At 50.2% G+C, this 27,664-nt stretch overlaps 1 protein-coding gene across 3 annotated transcripts in view; it reads right to left on the reverse strand.

Moving 5' to 3' along the window:
* Positions 1-27,664, reverse strand: part of LOC105470645 (O-6-methylguanine-DNA methyltransferase) — a 291,365-nt gene that overhangs the window by 218,481 nt on the left and 45,220 nt on the right. For 2 of the 3 annotated variants that reach the window (XM_011722809.3, XM_011722826.3), the window contains exon 2: positions 2,220-2,356. In XM_011722809.3, the coding sequence (XP_011721111.2) occupies positions 2,220-2,356 (137 nt within the window). Of the gene's footprint in view, positions 1-2,219; positions 2,357-4,378; positions 4,475-27,664 lie in introns of those variants that run through there. The other variant, XM_011722820.3, reaches the window with a different exon arrangement.

The following is a 27,664-nucleotide window of genomic DNA, read 5'->3' on the forward strand; positions in this document are numbered from 1 at the left end:
TCACCAGGATAAGTCATCGGCAAAGTGCAAATTAGAACCACAATGAGATAATACTTTATACCAGCCAAAATGGCTAAAATCTGAAAAACTGACACCACCAAGTACTGCCAAGAACATGGAGTAACTGAAACGCACACTGCTAGTGGAAATTTAAGATGATACTGCTCTGAAGAAAGTTTTGGCAATTTCTTGTCAAGTTAAACATGCATTTGCCATCCAGCCCAGCAATTCCACACTCAGGAATTTACTCAGGAGAAATGGAAACAAAAATTCGCAAAGAAGACTGACTTAAGGGGGCACAAGGGAACTTTCTGGAATGTTCTGTATCTTGAATGTTCTATGTCTTCGGTGGTGGTTATATGGTTGTATGCTTTTGTCAAAAACCATTGAATTGTACACTTGAAATCTTAAGTCTTCTATGTAATTTTTACCTAAATTTTAAAAATGATACAATGTTAAACTTAATTGAATATTCATATAGTTTTATATACTATTCTCAAACTTTTAAATGCTCCCCCCACCAAAATTAACTGTGCACACTAACACTGCTGGCTGCCCCCCAAATCCCACTCCTTCCTTACTCACAGTACACCTAATTTTAGCCCATATATGACACGTCCTCCTTTCTTTCTCCCCTACCTGTGGCTTGGGCCCAGCGCCGTCTTGAAGCACCAGGGAAGGGACCACCATCTGGAGACCCCGAGAGGAAAGCTCAGAGGAGCCCAAGTTCCCAGAAGCCATGAAGGCAACAGCCCCAGCTACCACGGTTTGTCTACAGGTGTGTCTTCAAGTGAGCAATCAGCCAGATCGTATTCAGGAGTCAGCATTATTTCAGGGCTGTTGTTACACCTGAACCTGATCCTAACTTGATTCAGAAAGTTCATAAAGTAGAAATTCAAAATTAAGCCTCTTCATCCTATTTGCATAATCCACAACGGGCATTTAACTAAACATATCTTACAATGTTTGTTGTTTTTGTTTTGTTTTCCTTTTTCTTCCCCAAATTCACTTTGTACCTTTACTTTTTCCCAAAAGAAAAAAAACCAACACATAATTTCTATGATTTATTGTGCAACTGAACATGCTAAAAGACAAAATGACATTTTCCCCTACAAATTATTTGGTGCCTGTGATTTTCTGAACACTACAGCCAGATGGTTCTCATAGAAATTGAAAAGAGTGTATTCACATAGTTCAAAGGTTTGCTTATTTTTTGGTCTCAAAAAGACTATATTGATTGTAACGTGCAGCTCTACAGGAAAAATCTCGACAGCGGAGGCGAGTGCTGATATTTATGACTGCACTTGTGCTCATTACGGCTGTCTCTGACAGGGGTCCATTAAAATCAATTTTTATGTTTCTTATGTATTTTCTTTATCTAATGTTCTTGGCATTGTGTTTATTAGCCAGTTAAGAGAAACACCAAGCATAGGAGTGGGTGTTTTTTTCCTTCTTGTCAGAAATAACAAGACCTACAATTTTAATAGAATGAACGGAGGAAATTAAATGTTACATTTCAAAGCAAAACATTAAGGAGTGCTTTACATTTTTTGTTTTTGCAGTTAGAGAAATACAGTGGGAGCTGTTCACAAAAACAGAGACACGTACGCTTTTAGAAATGACAAGACCCTAAAGCCATGCTGAAAAGGGGCTTTCGGGCCCTTCCCCAGGCAGGGCTGTCCTCAGCCACACCCGCGCCAAGGGTCTGACCACGGCTTTCAGAGGGCAAGTGGGCCTCCTGGTTAAGGAATTCCAGAACATCAAGCAGTCCCAGTATGAAAGTCACCTGGCAGACTCTGGCGGAACAGGGAACTCTGGTCTGGATTTTTCTTTTTTTTTAATCAAGATTAATCCTGTATCTCCCTGTCTCTAAATTTCTAGAGACATATGCTGAAGAACCAAAATGTTCAATGCTCATCACCAACCAACTCCTCTGTAAACGTACACATTAATCAAACATTTTGGAGCTACTAATGAAAGGGTATGAAGGGCATGGCCCTGGGTTCATCGGAGGCGGAGGGCTTCTGGACAACACACAGGGAAGCTGCAAATGCAGGAGCCATCGCAGCACGCTGTTTTGAGAGACAGGCTCGTGGCTGTGGTTGTGGGGGTAAGGCTATGTGTTACCCTGTGATCGATGGAAAACAAGCAGTTGTCACATATACTCCTCAGCTGCTTCAGCATGTGCAGTATACGGGATCATGCAGGTTCATACTTACTCAGCTTTAGGCGTCCCCTTGCCCAGGAGCTTTATTTCGTGCAGACCCTGCTCACAACCAGACAGCTCCAGCTTCCCCAGAGGGCTGTCCAGCACGGTGCGTTTCATTTCACAGGCCTTGTCCATTTTTCCAAGTACCTAAACAGAAACAGTTTTTAAGACAAAGTGTATATGAAGAGGCTGGTCGTATATATAACACAACAGAAGTACTGGTTAAGACACAAAATATATTCCAAAGCTTTTTCCTCATTTTTGGAATCATATGATGCGTCATTTCTACAATATGGTTACCGGGAAGACAGAAAATTACCACAATTACCTAGAGCAGCCAACCAATACTACAATCTCCTGTTATTTCCTAAAATTACTGTATCCCGATTCTTCTTATCTTAAACCAATGCGTCATTGAAGGAAGCTGACCTGGTAAGAGCTCCTTTTAAATAATACCCACAACTAAGCTCACTTTGTTTTACTAAAACAATTAATAAAACAACTACCATAAACAATAAATCCCAAAGACAAACTGTTCAATACTTGGAATAAAGTACATTTTAGAATGAAGCTTGTATGCAACGACTTACAGAAAGATTCAACTCAGCACCTACGCCACTACACCTGTGTTAGGAGCCAGCCCGAGAGGATGAGCAATGCGGGGGTAAATTAAATGTGCTGTGGAGAGCACATTTAATTTACATTGAAAGAGATGTACAAGGCTGGGTGCAGTGGCTCATGCCTGTAATCCCAGCACTTTAGAAGGCCGAGAGGCTGGGCGCAGTGGCTCATGCCTGTAATCCCAGCACTTTGGAAGGCCGAGACAGGAGGATCACTTGAACTCAGGAGTTGAAACCAGCCTGGGCAACGTAGCAAGACCCTGTCTGAAAAGAATTAAAATTAGCGGGGTATGATAGCACACACCTGTAGTTCCAGCTGCTCAGGAGGCTGAAGAGCAGAGCCTGAGGAATACGGGGGAACACATCCATAGGCTACCTTTACACTTGTACATTTCTTTCTCTATTTTTTAGAGACGGGGTCTTGCTCTGCTGCTCAGGCTGGAGAGCAGTGGTGTAATTCTAGCTCACTGCAGTCTTGAACCATGGGCTTTAGCGATCCTCCCTCTTCAGCCTCCTCAGGCACTGGCTCTTGCTATTTTAGCTCTGTCCTCTCACTGCCACAGCTTCCCAGGAAGACCCACAGCAGCTCGTGGCTACTTAAGGAAGGCCGTCCTCATGGCTCCCATCACACCTGGGATCTTCCCACTCCAACCCAATCACCAGCAATCAAAGCTCACTGAGAACAACAAAGGGCTCCCTACATTAAGGGGCTGGAGCAGGGGCAACAAACTAGAGCCCGTGGGGCAAATCTGACTCACTGCACCTGTCTTTGTAAATAAAGTTTTATTGAGACACAATTGTGTTCATTTATTTACACACAGTCTCCTGCTGCTTCTGTGCTGCAGCGGCAGAGGTGAGCAGTTGTGACAGAGGCAATGTGGCCCTGCAAGCCCAGAACACTGACTCTCCAGCCCTCTACAGAAAAGGCCTGATGACCCCTGGAAGGGCCGCTCACTGGCACCTTCCCACTCTGTTCCCACACTGAAGCGGTTGTGAATCACGCATGCATCTCAAATCTCTGCGCCTTCACTGAAGGCCCCCTCCCTGCCTGTCTGCTGGGCACCTTGCTGCCTGGTCTCCTCTCCTGTGAAAGCCTCCACCAGCCCTCCAGCTGATCTTCCCTTTCTGTGTCTTCCACATGCTTCTAAGGCCACACTTTGGTTCTCTCATCTGTCTTTCCAAGAACGAGAGAGAGGTGCATTTACGTCCCTTAAAGGGAGCAAGGTCGGGCAGCAGACCCCAAACTACACAAGCGTTTTCTAGAAGCATTACTCTCAAGATTCAATCCTAAACCGTCACACTCCAGAGCTGTCTCTACAACCTCCCCTTTTCTGTGCAGATTGACAGGGATTTGAACCGGATCCCAATCAATCGCCTCAGGATATGGATACGGGATGTGCCGGAAACCATGCCCCATCGGAGAGGCTCTGCCCACATCACACTCCTTCAACATCTCACCCTGCAGCCTCCCTGCTGCCTCAAGGGTAAAAACCAGGCTTCCCGGGAGGGCAAAGAGCCCTGTGGAAGGAGCCACCTGCCTTCCACTTACCACGTGGCAGAGGCCAGATAAAGGCAGGGGGTGCAAATCACGGCTTCCCGCCCACTGTCCCGTTGCTGTGAGAAGATCACTCTCGGTGCTTCAACTGTTTTTGTCTGTAGGGTAAATCACACCAAATCACAATGTCGGCACGAGTTTAGAGGGAACACCTGCAAAGACCAGGCCTCCCAAAGGCTCTGTAGGATTTGGGGATCACTGTTGTTCCCACCACAATCAACATTTTAACCCAACCCCCTCTGCTCCGACCTCATCCCCTGGAGCATGCTGCCCCTCTCCCCCGAGTCTCATTGAAAGCACCGCCATCCCGCCCTTGCTTCCAAGGTGACTGCCTCCCCTTCTCCCATCTCCATCATTTCTCAGAGCCACAATCTCGGTCCCCAGCCTCAGCCCTGCCCCTGCAGACATCTCCCACCACCCGGGGCCACTGCTTCTCAGGCAGGGTGCCGGCGGCTCTGCTCGGGACCGCCTGAAGAACAGCACGCACCACAAACACAAGGGGCTCATAAAATAGTTGTGGAACTGAATTACCAGTGTGACCACCATCCAGGCCAAGCATCCATGACAGCACTTCCCAAAGTGTGTTCACAGAAGATACTGCTCAGACAACAGGGCTCTGGAGGCAGCGTGAGAAATTGGGATGTTCTCTCGCCACTTCTTGGAAACTTGCCCTGCACGGCGGTGGGTTAAAGCTTCCAGCAGACTGGCTGTAAAGAGGCCAGCTTAGGTTTTGCTCTCTCAAATGTGGTTCTCCACGGAGCCACGTTTGCTGCTCTATCATCCCAGTCCGGGCAAGGCTGCAGGCTGTCAGAGTCAGGAGGCCTGGGCTGGGCTCTGGACTCAGGTGGGGAGCGTGGCCAGCCCCGAGCACCTGCATCAGGCAGCACTCTCAACAGCAGGTGTCAGAAACGGACACGGGCTAATTTAAGCACAAATGCCATTTACTGAAAGGCTACTCCACAACTCAAAGAACTTCTGGGAAGGCTGGAGGAGCAGGCTCAGAAAATAGTAGGAACCAGAACTGGCCACGCTCCAATCACAGCCAAAATCAAGCTTCAGGAAACATCTGTGGGGCAACCAGGCACAGCAGGCATGGCAGCTGGCACTGTTGCCACCGTTGCCCCTGGAAACAGGATGTGGTGGCTATGGCCACCGTTGATTCTCGGCTGCTCTGCCTCCGTGGGACTTGCTCCTGATTTGAGTCCCAGGCAGGAGCCCAGCCCTGGTGCTGACGCCCACCAACATGTGCCAGTGTCCAAGCAGCTGCAGGAAGGGACGGCCTGGGAGAGGAAGGGTTTGCCCATGTCAGTGCCTGAAGCTGCACTGCAAACATTCTGACTGGGGAGTGCCCCATGTGGGGACTGGTCAGACACTAGCTGCCCACTCCTCTCCCAAGCCTCTATTTTCTCATCAATAAGACCCCTGACTCCTCTACCTGACAGTGCCACTCTGAGGATCTAACCTGAGACGGCTACGGCCCAGGCTTCAGGTACTACACACCGTGAAGGGCTGGAAGGGCTGTCATGCCATTCTGCACAGACCACACCTTGAGTTCACCCCCAATCCAAGCATCAGCCAAAGGGGAAGACATTGGAGCGTGCAGAGACAGGGCTAGGGAGAAGGGCAGGAGCCTGGGAAGGCCACTGGGGGTGAATCCCAGCGAGCTGAAGGAGGGGCATGCGGGATGGGGTGTCCTCCACCCGGAGGAAGGAGCAGGGCGGTGGAGGGCCACAGGCAGCTCAGCCCCGACAGCCTCCCAGAGAGAAGAGTCCTCAAGGTTATCAGGGTCTGGGTCCTGACCACAAGAAGCTAAACTCGGGAGGCCAGTGACTGGGAATGCGGTGGAGAAGCCTTCCAGCCAAACCTGGTGTGGCCAAGTGAACTGCCTGCCCTGGAATGACCAACTCTGCACCCCAGAGAGCACCTCCACCCAGGAAATGCCCAAGGACCCCAGCTGCTGGTCCAAGGGACCCTAAAGCTCTGGCACATTCCCGATTGTGCCCTGCAGTGCTATCGCCATGACCAGCATCATGGCATGGGCCTCTCAGCCAAAGGGCAGGCTGGCCTCAAGCCCTAGGAACCAGCTCCCCTGGCCAGCAAGGGTGGCCTTAAGCCACAGGAACACACTGAATCAATCACAAAGCAGGGAGTTGTGGGGACCAGGTCAGCTCCATCCAAATCATTCCAAGAACCAAAAAAAAGTCAACCAGTTTATAACTGCAATAATGAATGAGTTCAGAATCTGACTTCCAAATGAGCAACAGACTCCAGCTCCTGTCCATATCCAATCGGCTGATTATTGAGGTACATGAAGCCTGCCTCATTTCACCTGAACATGACAATGAGCTGGAACATGCCCCCCCCAACCAAGAGCAAACCTCCCACAGAGGCCTGCAGAAATGGAATTGGATACGCTGCTGAAACCTGCATACTACCTTTTTTTCCTGTAGACAACCAGAGCATTTGGCACAGTTCTTCTGTGGGCAACAGTAGACGTTAGTTTAGTGCCGATTCCTAAAATGCAATGGCTGAGGCCTCTACAGGACAGAAGTCCCAGGCCACCGAGCATGGCAGCATCTCTGATGCGATGCCCAGATGCCCAGGGCTGACCTAGCAGGTGTGCACACCGGGCCACCAGAGAGGTGGGGGGATGCCTGCAGACTAAATGGGGGCATCACAGACACCAGGAGGGACCCACAAAAGCCAGAAATCAGGCAGTGAGAAAAGTGAGTTTCAATAGCATGAAAACGTGACGGGAGTGAAACCATCGCAACCCAGCCAGGTGGGTGGCTCAACTTAGAAGCCAAGATACCAGACACACAAAGGCTGGCACAGCAGTGCCCTGGACAGGTCACAAGCAGCCATAAAGGCAATGGTCCCTCTCCCAACACGCCGCGCAGCAATTCCGCCATGCCCAGACCCGGGAAGAAAGACGTCCGGCTCCAGTGATGAGATTCCATCAGGATCTTCACCAATGCCCAACAACCTCAAGAGAGGGCCATTCAACGGCGGAGGCCAGATCCACAGCCCCAGGAGGGACGCTGGGAAGGAGACTGGCCCACTGAAGACAAAGATTCACTGTCACCCCTGCAACCCTCTCAGCACCCCAGCCTGAGCCCAGAGCCAGCAGGCAACCACACACCCAGGCTAGCACGCGGTGGGCAGAGTGGCAGTTAGGAACCACCCTGCAGGGGTGGGGCCACACTTCGGGGGAGAGTGCGGGCAGCTGAGAGCTTATGGAGAAACTGACATCTATACAGAGAACTGAATTACAGGGAGCGGCCGCCAGGCGAGGAGCCACGCAGGCCGGGGCAAAGGCACCTGCCACGACAGCTGGGGGATGAGGCCTGGTGTGCGTGGAGAGGCGTGGGGGACACAGCCATGCTCGGGCCCTGAGGCCACCGTGGCCAGGCCGGTCCTGCTGGCTGCCTTTTCCCTGAAAAGCCACAGAGTTTTCAACAAGGGGAGATGCAGCTGGTTTGCATTTCGAGACTCCCTCTGGCAGCTCTGTCAAGACTGGATCAGAACCGAGGTCAACTGTGGAAATAACCCACTGAGAAGTGACGAGAAACCCGACCAGGAGAGAAGCCGAAGGGAGACCAAATAATGGGAAACAAACCACTAACGACCAAGAGTCGTCTGACCGATGCCTCAGCACCCTCTACGCAGGAGCCACTGGACGAAGGTGCCAGAAACCGGAAGGAGACAAATGTGATCTCCCGGAGGGGAGAAAAATTACCCACAAAAAGTAAATCACACCGAATGGTGCTTGCAACTTTTCCATAAATCTAAGATTATTCTAAAATCAGTTTACTTTTTAAAAATCAAATAAGGTAGGATGATTTAAACTACTCCTTTTATATCTGCATTTTCTCAGTTTTCTATAGTTGGTACGAGTTGGCTTTTCAAGGAGAAAAAAAACTGTATTAATATCCAATCTGGGCCAGTCATGGTGGCTCACACCTGTAATCCCAGAATTTTGGCAGGCCGAGGCAGGAGGATCACTTCAGCCCAGGAGTTCAAGACCAGTCTGGGCAATGTGACGAAACCCCAGCTCTACTAAAAAATACAAAAAAAATTAGCCAGGCTGGTGGCATGCGCCTGTAGTTCCAGCCACTTGGGAGGCTGAGGCAGGAGGATTGCTTGAGCCCAGGAGGTCAAGGCTGCAGTAAGTCACAGTAGTATCACTGCACTCCAGCCTGGGTAACAGAGCAAGACCCTGTCCCCACTGAAAAAAAAAGAAAGAAAAAAAGGAAAAAGAAAAATAAGAGCTCTACAAAGAAATAAAGGGTACCCAAAACTATGAATACATGGGTCAACATAATGTACAAAAAAGCTAATGTGCTGCATTGCTGATGTCAAGTAGAAAAACAATGGTAAACGTTCTCTGCTTACTGTGATCTCACCATGTCTTATATAAAACCAATGATGGTTAATGCTTTTCTGAATAAAAACTGAGGTGTGAAAAAATTCCGTGAGTTACAAAAATAAAGATTAGGATAAAATGAAAACACACATAAGTAAATCAGATCACATCTCCCCTTCATTTCCATCTTGATGAGAAAACACTCCCATCGGATCTGGCTTGAACCAGGGGGCCCAGTCCGTGGCCTGTTAGGAAACGGGCCACACAGCAGGTGGTGAGCAGCGGGTGAGCGAGCATCACTGTCAGGTCAGTGGCAGCATTAAATTCTCATAGGCGTGTGATGCCTGCTGTGAACTGTGCATGGGGGGATCTGGGTGGGACGCTCCTTGGGAGAATCTAGTGTCTGACGATCTGAGGTGGAACAGTTTCATCCCAAACCATCCCCCCGATCCCATCTGTGGAAAAATTCATCTTCCATGAAACTGGTCCCTGGTGCCAACAAAACTGGGGACCCCTAGCCCAAATGGTCCCAAATTTGGTGGGCCACATCTCCTCCTTCCCCGGCTTCAGTCCCCCATGACCCCATCGCACCCACTCACCCGCCCCCCTCCGGCCGCTGTCCCTCACACTCCAGCCTCGCTCTGCTTTCAGGGCCTCCGCACTACCGCTCTGTCTCTGTCCCAGCCTGCACAGGGGCCACTGTCACCTCACTCACAACCACGCTCAGACGTCACCTTCTCAGAGAAGCTGCCGAAAACAGTCACCACCTCCACCCCTTCTTTCTCTGCCTTATTTTCCTTACATGACCTGGAATCACGGTGGCAGGATTTGCTTACTTGATGTGTCGCCTTCCCTAGAATGTAAGCTCCAATACAGGCAGCCAATGTGTCACAACTGTAGCCAATGAGTGAGGAGAAGCCTGCGGAGAGTTCTTGTTTTCATGCTTTTTCTAAAGTCAGATGGCACCCCCTACCCTTCCTTCCTTGACATGGCAGATGTGATGGCGGGAGCTGTGGCAACCACCTAGTGATCATGAGGAAAAGGCCAAGAGCCTTGAGAGACCAGGCCCCAACACTGTGAGCGACTCCACACGGCAGCTCTCCACGGCCACCCCACACCGCAGCTCTCCACGCCCCCCAACACCGCAGCTCTCCACGCCCCACCCCCCACACCGCAGCTCTCCACGCCCCCTCCACACCGCAGCTCTCCACGCCCCACCCCCCACACCGCAGCTCTCCACGCCCCCCAACACCGCAGCTCTCCACGCCCCCTCCACACCGCAGCTCTCCACGGCCACCCCACACCGCAGCTCTCCACCCCCACCCCCCACACCGCAGCTCTCCACGCCCCCTCCACACGGCAGCTCTCCATGCCCCCTCCACACTGCAGCTCTCCACGGCCCCCCCACACTGCAGCTCTCCACGGCCACACATCACAGCCTCTCCATGGCTGGCTAGGCTTCTCCTTGTGAGAGAACAGGAAAGCTGGGCTTGTTTCAAGTCTATGTTCTGAGAAATTCCTGTTTTTCTTCAACCCGGAGTAGTCTTAGCTGATCTACTGCTGTATCCCCAGCATCTAGAATAACAGGGCCTGGCACCCACAAGTTCTCAGCAAATATGTGTTGAACAAAAGATCTAATTATATGAATCATGCAATGATAATGAGATAGAAATTCAGAAAAAGAACTCTAGGATTAATGAGAGCCTGTATCAAGGGGTTTGATGTCCTGGGGAGTCCAGGAAGGCTTCCTGGAGGAGGTGCTGAGAGAGGAGGGACAGTGTTGTAGTTTCTGGGTGGAGAAGAGGAGGACAGACTAAGGCAGGCAGGCGCACATAGGCAAAGGCACTGGCGCTGGAAGAAGCACAGAGCGTTAAGGAGCAGAAGGTGGCAGCCAGGTCACCAGGAGGGAGAGGACCTGGCTTTGAGATGAGGCTGCCTCAGCAGCTCCTGGAGCAGTGAGGGCCAAGTCCTGGGACGCAAGTCAGACAAACAAGGGAGAACACGGATTCCAGGCGTGTCAAGGGCAGGGACAGGGAGAGGTGCCTGGGAGGCTGCAGCCACAACCACCAGAGACAGGGAGACAATGTGTGGGCAAGCTCTCTCCGGGCAAATCACAGAATCTGCTCTGGCTACAAGTGTGCTGTGAAAAGAAGAAAAGAAAAAAAGCCAACCGCCTACTACACCCAAGCACAAGGTTCGCAGCTGCATAAAACAGGGCCTGTCCTAGAAACAGGAATTCCCGGCCCTTCTTCCCTGAAGCCGCCCACTGGAACCTCAGGGAACACACCGGGGCAGAGAGGCCCTCGGCGTCCCATCGAAGGAAAGCAGGCAGCCCCAGCGTCCCGTCTAACTCAAACACGCCGGCTTCGATTCTGCAAAACGGAACAATGATGTGGAAGACCCAAATGCTCAGGACTTCCAGAATTTGAACTGTCGGTCCTAAGGGGGCTCCAAAACACGGCATGTGTACATAACGGGACAGCCATGTTGCTGAGAGGACCACAATCTAAGGGGCGACCAGACAGGCAGGTGTCCAGTGGACTCAGTGCTCTCTGCCTCTCAGGCTTGCACAGGGATGACCACACAGCCCACATTTAGGACACCCAAGCAATTCAACAGTCGAGCTTCCTAATGTCCCCCCTTCCCACTTTCGCGAAGCACAAGCCCATGGCCCCACAGCCTGGCAGTGCTCCCGGCACCACCACGGCATCCACCTAAACCACGTGAGTGGCTGACGGTAATTGGTGGCAGAAAAAAATTGATTTTTCATGGCTATTTGGAGACCTCTGGAAAAATGAAATGAATTTCATTTCATCTCCCTTTTAACATGAATGGCGTTTAAATAACAATGTTCTGAATTAAGCAGTTGGCGCCAGAGGCCAGTTCCTGCCATATTAAAAGCAAGAGACCCAGAGACAGAAACTGTCTTCTTTCACCCCTACTGGTAGTTGTTTTCCAGGCCTGCTGCACATGTCTAAAAACCGTCCTTCCAGGATCATCTTTGCAGCTCTGTGTCTGTCCCTCTTAACCATCTCCACTGCACAGAAACAGACTAGCCGGGCGTGGTGACGTGCACCTGCAGTCCCACCTATCCAGAGGCGGAGGTGGAAGAACTGCCTGAGTCCTGGAGTTCCAGACCAGCCTGGGCAACACAGTGAGACCACACCTCAAAAACATAAAAACAAACAGGCTAACAGGGAGAAATCACCTGCCTCCTTGTAAGCAGTTTACAAACAAGGTAGCCCAGGTCCCCTGTGGCCTGGGCTTTGGGTCTGTGTGAAGTGGGAGATTGGCTGACCTGAGGAAGGACCAGGACCGTGCCTGACTGCCTCACAACCTCCCACAAAGACATCACAAGATGAAAACTAGCTTTGCAATCTCCCTTCTGAACAGGGAATAAGGGGCATTGGGGAAGCCCCTCTCATCCTCAGGACTCGTGCTCAGCCCACCTCAAAATCAGGCATGAGATAGTATTTTAATTAAAAAAAAAAAAAAAAAAAAAGCATGTGTCAAAACCCTAGAAGAGAGAAAATACTTCATCCCTATCACCGAATCATAAACCTGGCCACGGGAGGGTGGGAGAAGGAGGTGGTGCGGCTGACGCTCACCCAGTACAAAGGGCTCAAGGCTCAGAGACCCCACCTGTGGTCCCTGCTGTAACCAGGGGTCTCCCCGCGGATTCAGCTGGGTCATATCCAACACAAGACAGTCAAGTGTGGCTCAGTTCATTCTGCTCTCACAACCAAAAGGGGTTCTGTTACATTGAAATGGTTTCACCAAACAAAACTGGAGCTGCCACCTGGGATGTCCAACTGAGAAGGGATCCAAACGGCGTTCCCAAATGCCACCCCAAAACCTCCTGGTGGGGTCCTAACGGGAGCCCTGGAAAAAGGGAAACACTCTTGTGTGTGGCTGAACTTCTGTGAACCTGGCTACACACACGCAGAAACCGAGGGGAGATTCTGCCTTAGAATCACATAACCGGGCCTGCAAATTAAAAGCAAGTTTCTATCTGAAGCCACATTCCACAAATACTGCTCATGTCTTGGCTTACACACAGACCTGGAACAGGAGGTGGGCTGGTTTTTATTACTGTCATCGGAGGCGGCCCCGCATGGCAGAGCACCTTTTTGATTAATGATGCTTTGGTTGTAAAGAACACTCAAGCGACGAGAGCCCTGGGGAATTAGGGATGGTCGAAGATGGAGCCCTGGCAGCAAGGTTCCAGAAGCACCCCAGGCACGCGCGTCTTATTAAAGGGTTTGGCATAGTCATCTGCATAACACACGACGTGCGGCACATTATCAAACCAACGTGAAGATGCCTACACATCAGATCCCAGAAGCAGACGGACATCCAAGGAACTCTGTTCACTGGTCTTTAAATCACCCCTTTCGAGATATAAACTGGCACTTGTCTACATTTAAAAATCATACTTAACATAAAATCTGGTTTTCTTTTCCGAACTCTTCCTTTTGGTACATATATGGAACTAAACATGAGTAACGCAGGAAGATAAACGCTATTCTGAAGCTCATGCACTGCTTTGAATCTGTGCAATCAGGCAGGAAATCAGTCAGCAAGCAGTTAACAAAACTGCTGTGTGTGTGTGAAAGAAACAGATCACACCTAGAGAAAAGGGCAGAAAACATCAATGTGTACGGTTTTAACAAATTGCTCCAAAAGCTCCCTGGAACTTCAAGCACTTTGGAATAATGTTTCCAGATGATAACTGCCACTCCCATATCCATTCCCACAGTTTAGCTAACCCAACTCTAGCTCTAACTGACAATTGGTTTGTGATACTGGAACACTGTCAAGATGAGCCTATAAAAGTCTTTCTGGAAGCTTCTTAGTAACTATTACCTGTTTCTTTAAGAGGTTTCATAAAAGGCTTTCCTACTTGCCATGTCACTGCAGACCAAAGAAAAATCTATATGAAGAGCTTCCATGACATGAATGTCCCAGTGTCAGGGGGTGTGCAAACCTGAGTACACTCAGGTGTATGTGCACGGTGGACAGCAGAGCTGGGAGACGTGGCCACAGGCTAACCACTATGCGTCCTCTAGCTAACTGTGTAAAGGAAAACATTTTAATGCTAAAATACAGATAAAATGAAAAATTACAAGTGTTTTTCTGTTTTTTGTTTGTTTGTTTGTTTTTTGGGTTGGTTGTTTTGTTTTTGGCAAGGCTGCAGGGGCCTGAGCATGCCGGAGATGCCAATCGTCCTTGAGGGCAGGAGGTAGTGCAGCCAGCTCAGGCCTTAGAACCCTGGAACTTCCCTGTGCCAGAGCCAGGAGGCGGAGTGGGCAGCCACTCTTTTGGTTTCACAAGGTCACTGGCTGCTCTACCTTCACGACACTCCCAGGTCATTAAGACACAGTAGGTACCAGCGCACCTTCTCACACAGACCTTGTCTTCCACACAGGTCACGATGGACACTTGGACATCAAGAGATGCTTCCGTTACCTCCAAGGCACCTGGCAGTGTCTGAGTGGGCACTTCCAAGAGGCTGGGACCCCGCCAGTCTCTAGGAGGGTAATGAAACCCACCATGGGAACCTGACCCTAACTGCAGGACGCCTGGCTTCTGACAAGCGCGTTTTGGACTCACACAATCTCGTGAATCCAGCCAGGGTCCTCCCTGGTCAGAAATACCATGGCACCCTCTGCTCAGAACACGAGGCCACCTCCGCTCTCTCTATGGAGCTGGCAGGACTGTGGCTGTTCCTTTAAAATCAAATGATGCTCCCCAGCCTCTAGACAACGGGAACGCATTAGAAGAGAAGAGCTTTCACAGTCCCCAAATCCTGTGAAAGCAAGACAGATTCCACGGTGGAGGGAACCCCAAGCCTTAGTGTGAACCGGGGAGCTGTGCCCGTCCACAACAGCAGCCTGGCCCTCCCAGCAACATGGGCTTCGAGACCCGCCTATGAATCTCTTCAAGCTGACCCCAGGCCCAAGACATCCAAGACCTCAGCACAGTCTCGTACCCGATTGAATCACATCCCACTTCAGCCTTCATCAAGCATGATTCCTTTAGTTTACTATGAAAAAGACAATGAGAAAACACCATGTTTTCCCTCATTTTTAACTAGCCCTGCTAGAACTTCCTACACTAACATCCGTGCTAATGCCAACTGCCTTGCAGAAGGGACAGAAGCTGCCCCAGCCATGTGGCCTGGCCAGGATGGCGCTCACCCCACAGGGCTCTGGCCCGGGTCTCCCGCCTGAGCCCGCCGAGGCCCCCACTGGGTCGCACGTCTCACCCCGCCAGCAGCACACTCCTTACAACCTGAGAATTTTCTGGCACTTCAGGAAGCAACTAACTGCTGTGCTGCACAGTGACAGTCTGTCATGAGGAGTAAAGAGGTGGCAGGCTGGTGTTCAAAATGAAATGTCACTTCTTAAAACCGTTACGGCTTGGGAAGCTTCAGCTTAAATATGTCATGGCAGAAAATAACCTCATTCTTTATAGCCTCTAAAGTTGGGTGAAGTTTCACTGACTTCTTAGAGAATAAGTAACATGTGCAAACACAAGAAGATCTGACGGAAACATCAACTTTCTCAATTAAGCAAGGTGGCCAAAGCCACTGATTCCTGCCCTGAGCAGGTGCCGGGGCACTCTCTGTGGCCACTGAGGAGCAGCCTGGACAGTCCCATCCAGGGGCTGAGGGGAAGCTCCTCTTTCTCCTTGTCCATACATCGAGATGGGATTATACCCCTCCCCGCCAAGGAAGGACCTTGTACTAGCAAAGTACCAAGTGCTTGTTTGCAATGAAGCCATGGGAAGAAAGCCACGGTTAATAAAATTTTCCGCCTGTGTTGGGATGGAATTTGTACATTCAGAACGTGTGGTTTTTGTGTCATGTTACCCACTTAATGATATAATCAGTCAACACCGGGATTCACCAAAACACGCGTCTCCAGGTTCAACAACCAAACCCTTGTGCACACAGATCTACGGACAGAGAGCACTGTGGGATGGGGGCTCCAGGACAGGCACCCACCTGAGCCTCAGGGCAATCTCCGGGAACCGTCCAGGAGTCACACACCCACGCAGGAAGGGAACAGCAGCTTTCTGCGAAGTCTACAGGCACTTCCGGCCACCTGAGGCAAAGGCATTACCTATGTCCAGGGGCCCAAGGCAGTAAGCCCCTCCTCTCCCAGCCTGTGACCCCTGCAGGGCCCCCATGCCCGTCCCAGGCATTCCTTGGTGCATTCTACAAACGGTAAGATGCACCCTGCCAAGATCTGAGTAAAATTAGGGAGGAGCTACTTCCGGTGACCTCCAACCCCCACCAGACTCAGCAGCACTCTGATGGCTTCTTTATCTCCCATCCATCCATTCCCAAGCTTCCCAAAGCAAGGAATTCTTCTCCATTACGTTCCGTGGTTCTGTGCACATTAAGTCCCAGCAGCTCAGTTCAGCACACAGGGCCCTTTGCTGCCTGCTCGGTGCAAACCACTGGTCAGTCCACCTCCCACCGACCCCGCGTGCGCTGCACCGGCCTGCTTCCCTCTGCACACGTGGGCCTTGGTCTGCAAACGGCAGAGGGATGTTCTCATGGCAGGCAGCCTGCATGTCCTCCTGGAGCTGCGACTCCTGCACCATGCTGGCACTAGCACTGGGGAGGCTGCACAGGCCTCAGCTGCGGCCCCCTGGACAGCAAGGTGCAGCCTTGGCCTTGTGGGACCTGCCCTGGGCCTGGGGCAGGCAGTACACGTCTGTTGAGCCAACACTGTGGGTGGATGTAGACCCCCTGACCTCAGCAGCTAGAGGGTCCCTGCAGCAGCTCTGACCACGTCTCCCCGAGGTTCCAGGTGGAAACCCCCTCCCTGACGTCTGGAGGGGAGCCCGGACTCCGGCAGGACTAAGGCGGGTCTCTCAGCAGCTGCTCTTGGATACAGTTCGAATCTGGCCCCAGCTGTGAGCCAGACTGCCGGAGGCTCCCTCTCCGAGGCTGCCAGTGGGTGACTTCCTTTCTCACATGAGGTCACCAAAGTCCCTTCCACCCAGCAATCAGGAAGAATCTTCACACTGCAGGTCTCTGAACTGCAGTGAGCTGTGAGGCCAGTGACTCCTACCAAGAGGCTGGGCAGGGGCCTCGCTCACTGCATCCAGAGCTTCCCTGAACTCACCCTGCATGCAGTCATCCCGGGCAACAGGAGACACACGGATTGAAATCCCCTGTGTCCGGCCTGGTGTGACCTCCTCACTTCCCCAAACAGGAAACTGAGGGAAAAGGGGCACTTGGAGCTGGCGAGGTCACTCTGATGATGTGTGAGGCCTGAGCTCTGAGCGGCCCAGACACCAGCTCTCCATCCCCACCCGAGATCAGAACTGGCCCTGAAACTGCTTCCAGGAGGGCCATGCCCAGTCAGGCTGGGCACCTGGGCATCTGACAGGAATCCGGGCACAGCAGGTGGCAGGGCAAGCCTGCGCGCCATAAGGGCTCTGTACGCGCACCATAGGGGCTCTGTAGGCGCACGTTAGGGGTTCTGCACCCACATTGTAGCGGCTCTGTACGCACACCATAGGGGTTCTGTACTTGCACCGTATGGGCTCCGTACATGCACTGTAGGGGTTCTGTACCCGCACCGTAGGGGCTCTGTACACACACCATACAGGCTCTGCACCCTTACCGTAGGGGTTCTGTATCCACACGGCAGGGGCTCCACACCCGCACCATTGGGGCTTTGTACATGCACCATAGGGGCTCTGGACGTGCACCGTAGGAGTAGACAAGGAGATGGAAGGAGATGCTTTAGGACACGTGCACACAGTGGGACACTCCGGTTTCGGCAACCTCGGTCGAGTGTCACGGGTAGCAGCCCCGCTCGTCCTGAGTCCTGTCTGCAGGAGGGTCAGGTAGTGTGATAGTGGCTGTACACCACAGAGCCAAAAATATTTCCGACCTGGCCCATTTCAGGACACATTTGCCATCCTGATCTGAAGGATCCTGAGAGCATCTGTCTTGTCTGATTCCATCTTTTTCTGCCCACTGATGAACAGGTCATGAGCTCACACAGATAAACCAGACACTTGCCGCACTGCCTGTGGCACTACAACCTCAACAGTGATGCTGTCGCAAACGTTTTCTGGAATTTTCTTTATTCTTTTTCTTTTTTGGTAGAGACAGGGTCTTGCTATGTTGCCCAGGCTGAGTTCAAACTTCCGGCCTCACACAAACCTCTGGTAGCACTGAGATTACAGGTGTGAGCCACTGTGCCTGGCTGTGGTGCAGAGGGACCGGTTATCCCCTAATGCAAAAACGCCACCAGCCACCAGTCAACACCCACAAGCATTAAGCCTGCACACCACTGAAAACCAAGAGAAGTCAGTCCTCCTTACCCTTAGCAAAGACTAAGTTTCACGAAATTTCTGTAGGAAAGAATTCTTGGGTGAGACATGTGGGATGATTTACGACTCAGTATCCCGAATGGAAAAGCCGGGCGTTCCAGACACGCTCCGGCGGCGGTGGACAAGTGGGCCTTGATGGCACCGGGCTCCGTAAAGGTCTGGTGCTCCTGGAGGGACAGGCTCCATCTCACAGCAAGGCCACGAGGCAGAGGAAGTGCGCCCTGCTTCCAAATGATTAACCTGAAGCTCTAGTCCACAAGGCAGGAAATTTTACGTCCTAAATTAGTTACATTATACCCAAAACCTATCAGTGGCTTGATAACTCAAACATATAATTCTATACCTTTTACTCTTTAAACAATAATTCAGTCTAATCCTGCAGCTGAAGCCAAGATTTCCAGGCCGAAAGTGCACTTTCCATTTGATTAAATACTAATAAATGCAAGAATAAAATACCAGTCTTTTATCTTATAGTAAATTCTTCAAAAACCATATACTCTAACAATTAATTATTTCTCTGGAGAAAGGGACAGGCCTTTCCCCTCAAAGACAGCTTAGGAGTCTCCAAGTCTTAACTATGACAGTGAAAACATAATTTATAGTAGTCCAGGGCTTACAGAAAAATGACATCACAGTCGAGGTTCTTTGATTCTTGAAGTGACCTGTCAGTAGTCAGAGCTCTGGGAGGAGTGCCCCAGACAATCACCACCAGGCCCAAAAGAGTCGGGGCAGTCCACCTTCCTGTGGAGACACGCCCCCCACACAGAGCTACTATAATACAAAGGGCGAGATATATATGTGTACAGCTGACGCTCGGACAGTGCAGGGGTTGGGTTGTCAATGCCCCACACAGTCAAAAATCCACATAAACTTTTGACTCCCCCAAAATTTAACTGCTAATAGCCTACTGTTGAATGGAAGTCTTAATGATAACATAAACATTTAACTAATACATATTGCGTATGTTATATATATTATACACTGTATTCTTACAATAAAATAAGCTAGAAAAAGTTATTAAGACAATACTAAGGAAGTGAAAATCTATTTACTATTCATTACGTGGAAGTGGATCATCATGAAGGTCTTCATCACCTCCATGGAGAGTAGGCTGCAGAGGGGGAGGGGAGGAGAAGTGGGGGAGGAGAGGAGAAGGGGGAGGGGAAGAGAAAGGGGGAGGGGAAGAGAAAGGGGGAGGGGAGAAGGGGGGAAGAGAAAGAGGAGGGGAGTAGAGAGGGGAGGGGAGGAGAAAGGGGAAGGGAGGAGAAAGGGGAGGGGAGGAGAAGGGGGAGGGGAGAAGGGGGAGGCGAGGAGAAGGGGGAGGGGAGGAGAAGGGGGAGGGGAGGAGAAGGGGGAGGGGAGGAGAAGGGGGAGGCGAGGAGAAGGGGGAGGCGAGGAGAAGGGGGAGGCGAGGAGAAGGGGGAGGCGAGGAGAAGGGGGAGGCGAGGAGAAGGGGGAGGCGAGGAGAAGGGGGAGGGGAGGAGTGGGAGGGATGGTCTTGCTGTCTCTGCAGTGGCTCAGGTAGAAGAACATCTAAGTGTAAGTGGATCCACACAGTTCAGACCTGCCTTGACCAAGGGCCAACTGTGTGTGTATGTATGTATGTGTACACACATCATTTAGAATTTTCTCATGTTTAAGATTTATAAAGTTTTTTCACACATTTCATCAATTAAGGAAGTAAACCAAGTGAAATGCTGCCGAAGGAAGGTGGCAAATTTCACAGGGCAGAAAATTTTGTTTTCTATCACTATAAACAGAGCATCCGGCCAGGACACCAATGCCAGACACACTGCGATACGCTTCCTGATGTGGAGCCCACGCGAGGGTGATCCCCAGGGCGACCACCCCACGCCCTCCCACAGAACAATGGAGACAGTACTTCCTCCCCAGAGATGCCCACCGCTGCGAGCCCACAGAGGTACAAAATATCTACGAATAAGGCAGGCAGGCCCAAGCCACACAACATCTGCTAAAGCATTCGTGTATTCTCACTGTGGGTGACAAAGACACAACCCACCATGGTAGGGAACTGGGGGAAAACTTCTGCGGGAAACCCAAAGGAAAATACTCATTCATTCCATCAGCAGTCCCAGGCTGTGGTGCCGCAGTTACATTCGGGAATATGCTTCCCCATGAGGTCACAGTGCGGGTTTGGAGTCAGGGTGTGGAGACAGGAAGCTGGTCTGGGCCTCAGTCCATCCTGAGCAAACAGGGCCCCAGACGTCTTCCTCCTCTGCAACAGGAACAGGACGGAAGCGAGTGCCCTTGTTCACGACCACCCCACCCTCAGGAAGCATTGTGTGACACACGGCCTCATGAGACAGGGGAGCCCCAGCACGGGTGCCATGCCCACGTGTGAGGCAGTGACACCCGTCCTCCTGGGAACAGTAAAGCAGACTGGCGATCCAGCACTGGGCAGCCAAAAGGTAAACTGAGGTAGAGAAAGTTGCCAGAGCCATCAAACAAGACCCAAGCATGTGTCAGTCATGTGGCAACTGAGGACACAGGAGGGGGACAGTGCAGGGAGGCCACAGAACAGAGGTGAGGCAGGGCAGGGAGGGGACAGAAAAAGATTCATGACGTGCTCTGGGGAGCCTCTGCTGGGCTGCGTGTTTCCTCATAACACCCACCCATCCCGTTACTAGAAATAAGCTAAGGGGGCCCATGCCCTCTGGCCAAAGCTGACCACAGGACCCGTGAGGTCCATTCAGAAGACTGCCCCTCGCTGTCCAGGAGCCATGGGCGGAGCACCAGAAACCCCCAAGCTGAGCTCCAGCTACGAGCTCACCTCCCATCCTAACGTGTCCCTAAGGACTTCGACCCTCTGCGCTCACACGGCCAGTCTTACCTGGAGAAGCTGGAGTGGGAGGGATGGATGTGTGGACGGCTGACCGCTGGACACCAGTTTGTTTCTACTGGAGCCCCACCACCAACCACACTCGGGGAAGAACTGTCAACATTGCTAACCCCAATATTCTATAAGAGCTGGTATTTACATTGCGATGTTGCACAAATTCTCAAAGGTCTCCACTTTGATGGCGGATTTCCATTTCTGCTATGAGTGCACATAACATTAGCGACCCATAAGCTAACAGTAAAAACCCGGCTGAGTTTCCAAGGGGAAGGAGATGAGCAGGTGCCAAGAACACCGCTCCTTCCATCTCATTAGAAGCAAGAAATACTGGGCTTGAATCTGTAAAATGTTATTGGTGGTGGTGGGGGGAAGCTGTTTTCCCAAGCTACTTTGTATTGATTCAGCTTTTTATTAAAATTAAACTGATAAAAGTTTGACGTAGCAGATTTCCATTTAAGAGGAATTCTTTACAGTCTTGGGAAAGGGAGGGCAACGTGCTATGCGATTTTGATTCCGCTTCTACAGTAGCTCACCTGGATCCAGTCACCTGTTCATCACACAGCTCTCCCATCTGCTTTCTGGAAGCACCATGCCGGGTAAGAAGATGTACACACCTGTATCACTTCACTGCACCCCACGCCACTGTGACATCAGCACGCCCTCTGCCCCACTAACTCTTCCTTGCTCTGCTCAGCCATGCACGTTTCACTGAGGCAGCCATAGCCTCTAGAAAGAATTTCTCTATTTGGTAATTTCAATTATGAATGTACTCCTCTATGGCAACACATTTCTAACGGCAAAGCTGATGTGGGTCGTGACGAGATCTTGCCCACCATACAGACATCAAAGACAGAAAGGGCCTGGGCTATTGGCTGGAACTTCAAATGGAGCAATAAAAATAGCAAGAGGGGCTGGGAAGAGACGAACTTACAATAAAATATTTAAAGAACTAATATAAAAACTGTCATGAGCTCTTCCTTGGACGTTTAAGCTGGGAACCAGCACGGAGTGAGGCTGCTCACACCCAAACCGGCAGACACCACATACAGAGTTCAAGTTCAAAGACTGCGTTTAGATCCTGTTCCCGGGATGATCACCGTCTCATTAATTAAAATAAAATAAAATAAAAAATAAAACAGACCCTTCACAGAAAGACTGTTTTGCTCTTCTCCCTTGCTGTGGATTTCGGAGTAGTAGGCAGAGACATTCAAATGTGAATTTGAAGACTGTACCTCTGACTGTTAGAGGCTCTCATCAACATCCTGCTAAGTACACCTGCTTTTACAGTCTACAGTCTCACCCATATGCAGGCCATGCTAGCTTTCTTCCCTTGAGGTCATACCACTTACAGGATGCCTCAAGATGTCAAGGTCACAAACTCTGGCATGGCCACATTCAAAGGTCCACAACCCAGAGCCAGAGCCTGAATCTGCAGGCAGAAACTGCCCCGTGCTCAGCCAGGAAGGGATAAATATCCGCAATACACTGTATCTAGGGGATTGGAGCTTTCACTAAAGCACCAACTTTCCCATTAAAGAGCCAGCTGAAAGACGTGCTATCAAGTAATGGGACAGGACCCCCACCCCGAGGCCTCTGCACGGTATCTAAGGAGCACTGCCCATCAACAGGGCCTCGCAGAAATCCCCCGAATCTGGGAACACCACAAGTGGAATCCCCAACCCCACACTCCGCCCTGTGCTCACCGTCTCCTGGCTGGACTGTGGGCTCCCAGGGCCGCAGCTGCTGCTCCTGATGGGACCCTGGTGAGTGGGGAAGCAGCAGCCGTGGGCCCCACCTGCCCTGCACATGTATCCTCTCAGACCAGATGCCAGGCCGCACTGTGCCTGCAGGTGGACCTGCTGCTGGACGGTGAGCACACGTCTCTCAATCCCCTAAACTGTGCCCTCCTCCCTGCCCTCGGCCACTGCAGGAAGCTGAGGGGCGGAGAAGGGGCAGACCCCAACTCCTTCTCTCAGGTCCTATCTGTCTGCTGGGTACTGGTTAGAGTCCAATGACCCCCAATACCTGACACGGCTTCTGGAAATTCTGCATGGGCCCAGCTTCTATCAATCCTGATGCTGACAGCAAGAGGGGCTAGGCCATCTCTCAGCGGAACATGCTCACTGTGTAAGTCCATCTGAGCTGCCATAACAAAATCCTATAGACTGGGTGGCTTATAAACAACAGACATTTATTTCTCACAGTTGTGGGGGCCAGGAAGTCTAAGATCAAGGCGCCAGCAGATTCAGTGCCTGGTGAGGCCCCACTTTCTCGCAGATGGTGCCTTCCTGCTGCATCCTCAATCGTGGAGGGCTCTACCTCTTTGGAGTCTCTTTCATAAGGGCACTAACCTAATCTCTCCCAAAGGCCCCAACTCTTAATACCAACAACTTAGGGGTGAGGTTTCAACATGAATTTTGTGGGAGCACAAACATTCGGACCATAGCACTCACTGTACACAAAAAAAGCAAGAAGGAATCAGACTGAACTGGGAGAAATTTTAGTGGTTTAAATGAAAATATAATGTTTCATACAGAAAAATCATTTTGGCCAAGTTATTTGATTTGAAATACTTGTAATATGCATGGGGAAAGATATACATAAAATCCACATTTATACATAGAATCTATGTTTCAATAAAAACAAAGACCACAATAAAAATAAATGACACAATGACAAAGTATTATGCATTGTTCTTCCTTGGAAATAGGAATTATTACAAAATTATATGTAAACAATACCCAATCTTTGTTCAAATAATTGATATAATTGTATCTCTCTCATATTGATATATTCTCACTACCACAAGGAAAACTTCTGTTGTATATTTCAAACACGAACAAAAACATAAAACTTTGTGAATGTTATTACAAAATTCAGCAGGTACACTTTATCTAAATTACAGCAGAATGAATTCTTCAAACAACATTCACAGATGAAAATCTCACAGATCTGCAGTGTTCATTTCAAAGGTAACTTGAATTAGAGGAAAAATCCTGGTTGTCAAAAATGAAAAAGCTTTCATAATTAACTACCTCTTTAAACTCTAAAATCCTAACCTATTAGCAAGAAAACTCACATTAAGTATCTGTTTTTAAACATTTTTTTAGAGAAAAGATACTGCCATTTTCTCCATTTCTACGACTACCCACAGGACTTACTGCGCACTGACTGTAACTAGGGCTCGGCCGTGGAGTTTGGAAGCCTACGTCCGCAATGAAGAAAAGATGCTCAAACATTCTCATGAAGGTCACAGCAAGAGTGCGATAAAACTCACTGCATCATCGCCCTCCCTTGTTTTACAACATCCTTTAGAAAGTCAAGACATTCTGGTTCTCCTTGTTTTCCGACGCTGAACACCAAGGCCAGGATAAAGTGTCAAGAACTGCCTTGGTGGTCCCCGAGGCTCTGAAGAGCCGCCAGGTCACGTTTCCTGCTGTACCCCTGTACTCCCAGGCCTGGCCCTGCAGATTCTGGGCCTCCTGCTCAGAGCTGCTGCTCCAGACACCTGCCAGCAGCCAGGGGTCGCCGGTGGTGCCAAATGACCAGGTGTGTCGGAGGTAATGTCCCAGACATTCCTTTTGTTTAAATGTTAGGAAATATATTTTTTATTGTGGCAAAATATGCACAGTATTTATGTTAACTATCTTGTAAGTGTATAACTCAGTGGCATTAAATACATTCACAAAGCTGTGTAACCATCACCTCTATCTATATCCAAAATTTTCTCATTAACCTCAGCAAAAGCTCTGTTCCCATTTAACAATAGCTATCCCCACCCCCCAGCACCCACTATTCTATTTGATCTCTGAATCTGCCTGTTCTGGGTGCCTCATGTCCATGGACCCATACAGTACTTGTCCTTTTGTGACTGGCTTATATCACTCAGCATAATGTCTTTAAAGTTCGTCCATGTTTCAGCATGTGCCAGAATTCCCATCCTTTCTAAGGCTGAATAATATTCCATTGCATGGATAGGCCATGTTTAATGTATCCGTTCACTCACAGATAGACGTTTGCGTGCGTTCTCCTTTTGGCCACTGTGAATAATGCTGCTAGGAACACTGGTGTATAAACATCTATTCAAGATCCTGCTTTCAATTTTGGGGGGTATGTCCTTAGGGGTAGAATTGCTGGGCCACATGGGAATTCTATGCTTCACGTTTTCAGGAACCTCCAGAAGTGTCCCACAGTAGCTGCTCCATGTCACATTCCCACCAGCAACGCACAGGATTCCAATTTCTCCACGTTCTCACCAACGCTTATCATAAACGTTACCAAATATACTTATATTCAAGGCACTGAACGGCACAGACTAGAATTCAACAACTGTTTCACGCTTCACTGAGCCACAACTCAACTCAGAAACAATTAATAGTAAGGGCTGTTTACTGACATTGATGGTATTTCCTTCATGCCAGACACTCACTTTCCTCTTCTCTAATCCTTACAAGAGCCCTCCCTGCAAATGAGACAGAGTCCGTTTCTCTGATGATGAGAGACCCGAAGCTCAAAGGCATGAGAACGACCCTTCCAGAGCCCTGGGGTAGGGAAGTCACAGGGAAGAGGTGGTCTGACTCTAGGGTGTTGAACACACCTCTGGTGGTGAGATTAGTTGAGATACTAGTTTATTAACTATAGATTTAAATTAACATGTAACAGAATAAATAAAATGAGCATAGCAAACACTTGTTCTCACTGCAATTCCTTAGGAAAAAGTTGATGCGGGTGTTTAAAAATAAGTTGATATAAAGAAAACAGAAGCAAGTAATGCTACAGGCAGCCCGCAAACAGGTGAAACTGATCACTGAGGGAATGACAGCTCAGGTCAAGCAAAGCAGGGATGGCTGCCAACACCTCACTGTCCCTACTCCACCACGTGCGAGGGCAGAATCAGGGCCTGTTTCTTTCTGTGTCCCCCGTCCCCAGCATCCTGCATCTGCAGGGCAGACACTTAGCAAATTGAATTCACTGCCCTGTCTTGGCCAGCCACACACCCAGGACTGAGCCCTGAGCCAGGAGGCTTTAAATCCTCGACCTGAAAAGAGGACAGCCAGACTCAGACCCAAGGAAGAGCAGCCGCCAGCCTTGGGGAGAAGGCACCGCGAGACAGCGCCATTCCCTCCACAGTGGCCAGTGCTGGGGGCTTGTGCAAAGCAGATTCCGATACAGCAGGAGTGGGTAGGCCCAGATGATGCTGCCAGCCCAAACACAACTTTGAATGGGGGGCTCTAGGCCTGCACAGATAAAACTAGTCCCAGCTCTAGTGGGATCTAGGGCTCCTGTTAACCTGTTCAGAGCTCTGCCCTTAGTACACGCTAGGCTCCTCATCTGATCCCCAAATAGCCCTGGGAAGGTCTCCTCACTATAAAAAACTGATGGCCAGGTGAATATGGCTGTGTTAAAACACACAACCCAGAATCTTGATGCTGGCTTAAAGCAGCTACTTTGGGTCCCATCAGTGCTCTGACCACTAAGAAGCTCACTGCTTAACTCCTGGAGTATTCCAAGATGTTTCCCATTACAAGAAGCACATGGCTGCCTCTGGTATACGGGGTTCCCATCACAGGAAGCACATGGCTGCATCTGGTATAAAGGGTTCCTACTGCATGAAGCACGTGCCTGCGTCTAGTATACCAGGCTCCCATCACAGGAAGCACATGGCTGTATCTGGCTGCGTCTGGTATATGAGGTTCCCATCATGGGAAGCACGTGCCTGCATCTGGCATACTGGTTTCATTTATCTTCCTGCTCTTATTCTGTATCTAAACCCATCATCTATTTCTTATGAATTGTTATTTTCAAGAATATGTACACATCTAACAACTTCCTAAAATTCTTTCTTGACACATATCTGTTACAGATCAATAAAATTACTAAACTAACTGAAATAACCAGCAAGCCCCTGATGCATGACAGAGCTTTAGATCTGTCAGCCATAATTTCCAACAGAGCCAATATAGTATCCATTCTCATCAATTCCAGCGTTTTCCCCAAGACACGTGGTTCCTATCATATTTGTCATCCACCAAAACCCTTCCTCAAGGGCACCTGCAGGCCCTCAACGCGCTCCCACCATCAGGTGTGGCTCTGCAGCGATTCAGTCCTCCCAGCTGTTCGACATCTTCCAGCATTTCACCCATTCTCACGTGTCAATTCCAGCGTTTTCCCCAAGGTGTGTGATTTCCTACAAAACCACATATTTCTCACAACTATGTTATATTTTAGCCTCTACAAAATACCCAATCATATTCTCCAAAGGGTCATCTCTGTGGCGCATCCCATGAACATTTCCTTTCCTTAGATGCCCCCACCTGGCAACTCCTGGTGTCCTGGTACTGGTGTTCTCCCGAGGAGACAGGGAACAGGACTCGTCAGGCAGAGGACAGCATCCTGCAGGAAGATCCCGGGCTGCTCCAGGACCCCAGCTGGACACTGTGCATCCTGGCACAGCAACCTCACCATGCTCCCACCTCCAATCTGGCCTTAGGGCCCTCCAACCCTGACCCCAGGATTCTGCCCAGCACTGGGAAACAGCCCCCAGGTGGGTGCCCCAAGCCTCTGCTGCTCTTCCTTTCATTCTTGTGCTGCAGCTAAGACATGACAATGTGCTAGCAGCCCTCACTCTCAGCACCTCCTCAGCCTCAGCGTCCACTCTGGCAGCGCTTAAGGAGCCCTTCAGCCCACCACAGCA

This window comes from Macaca nemestrina, chromosome 9 (assembly GCF_043159975.1).
Source record: "Macaca nemestrina isolate mMacNem1 chromosome 9, mMacNem.hap1, whole genome shotgun sequence".
In the NCBI taxonomy this organism is placed as follows: domain Eukaryota; kingdom Metazoa; phylum Chordata; class Mammalia; order Primates; family Cercopithecidae; genus Macaca; species Macaca nemestrina.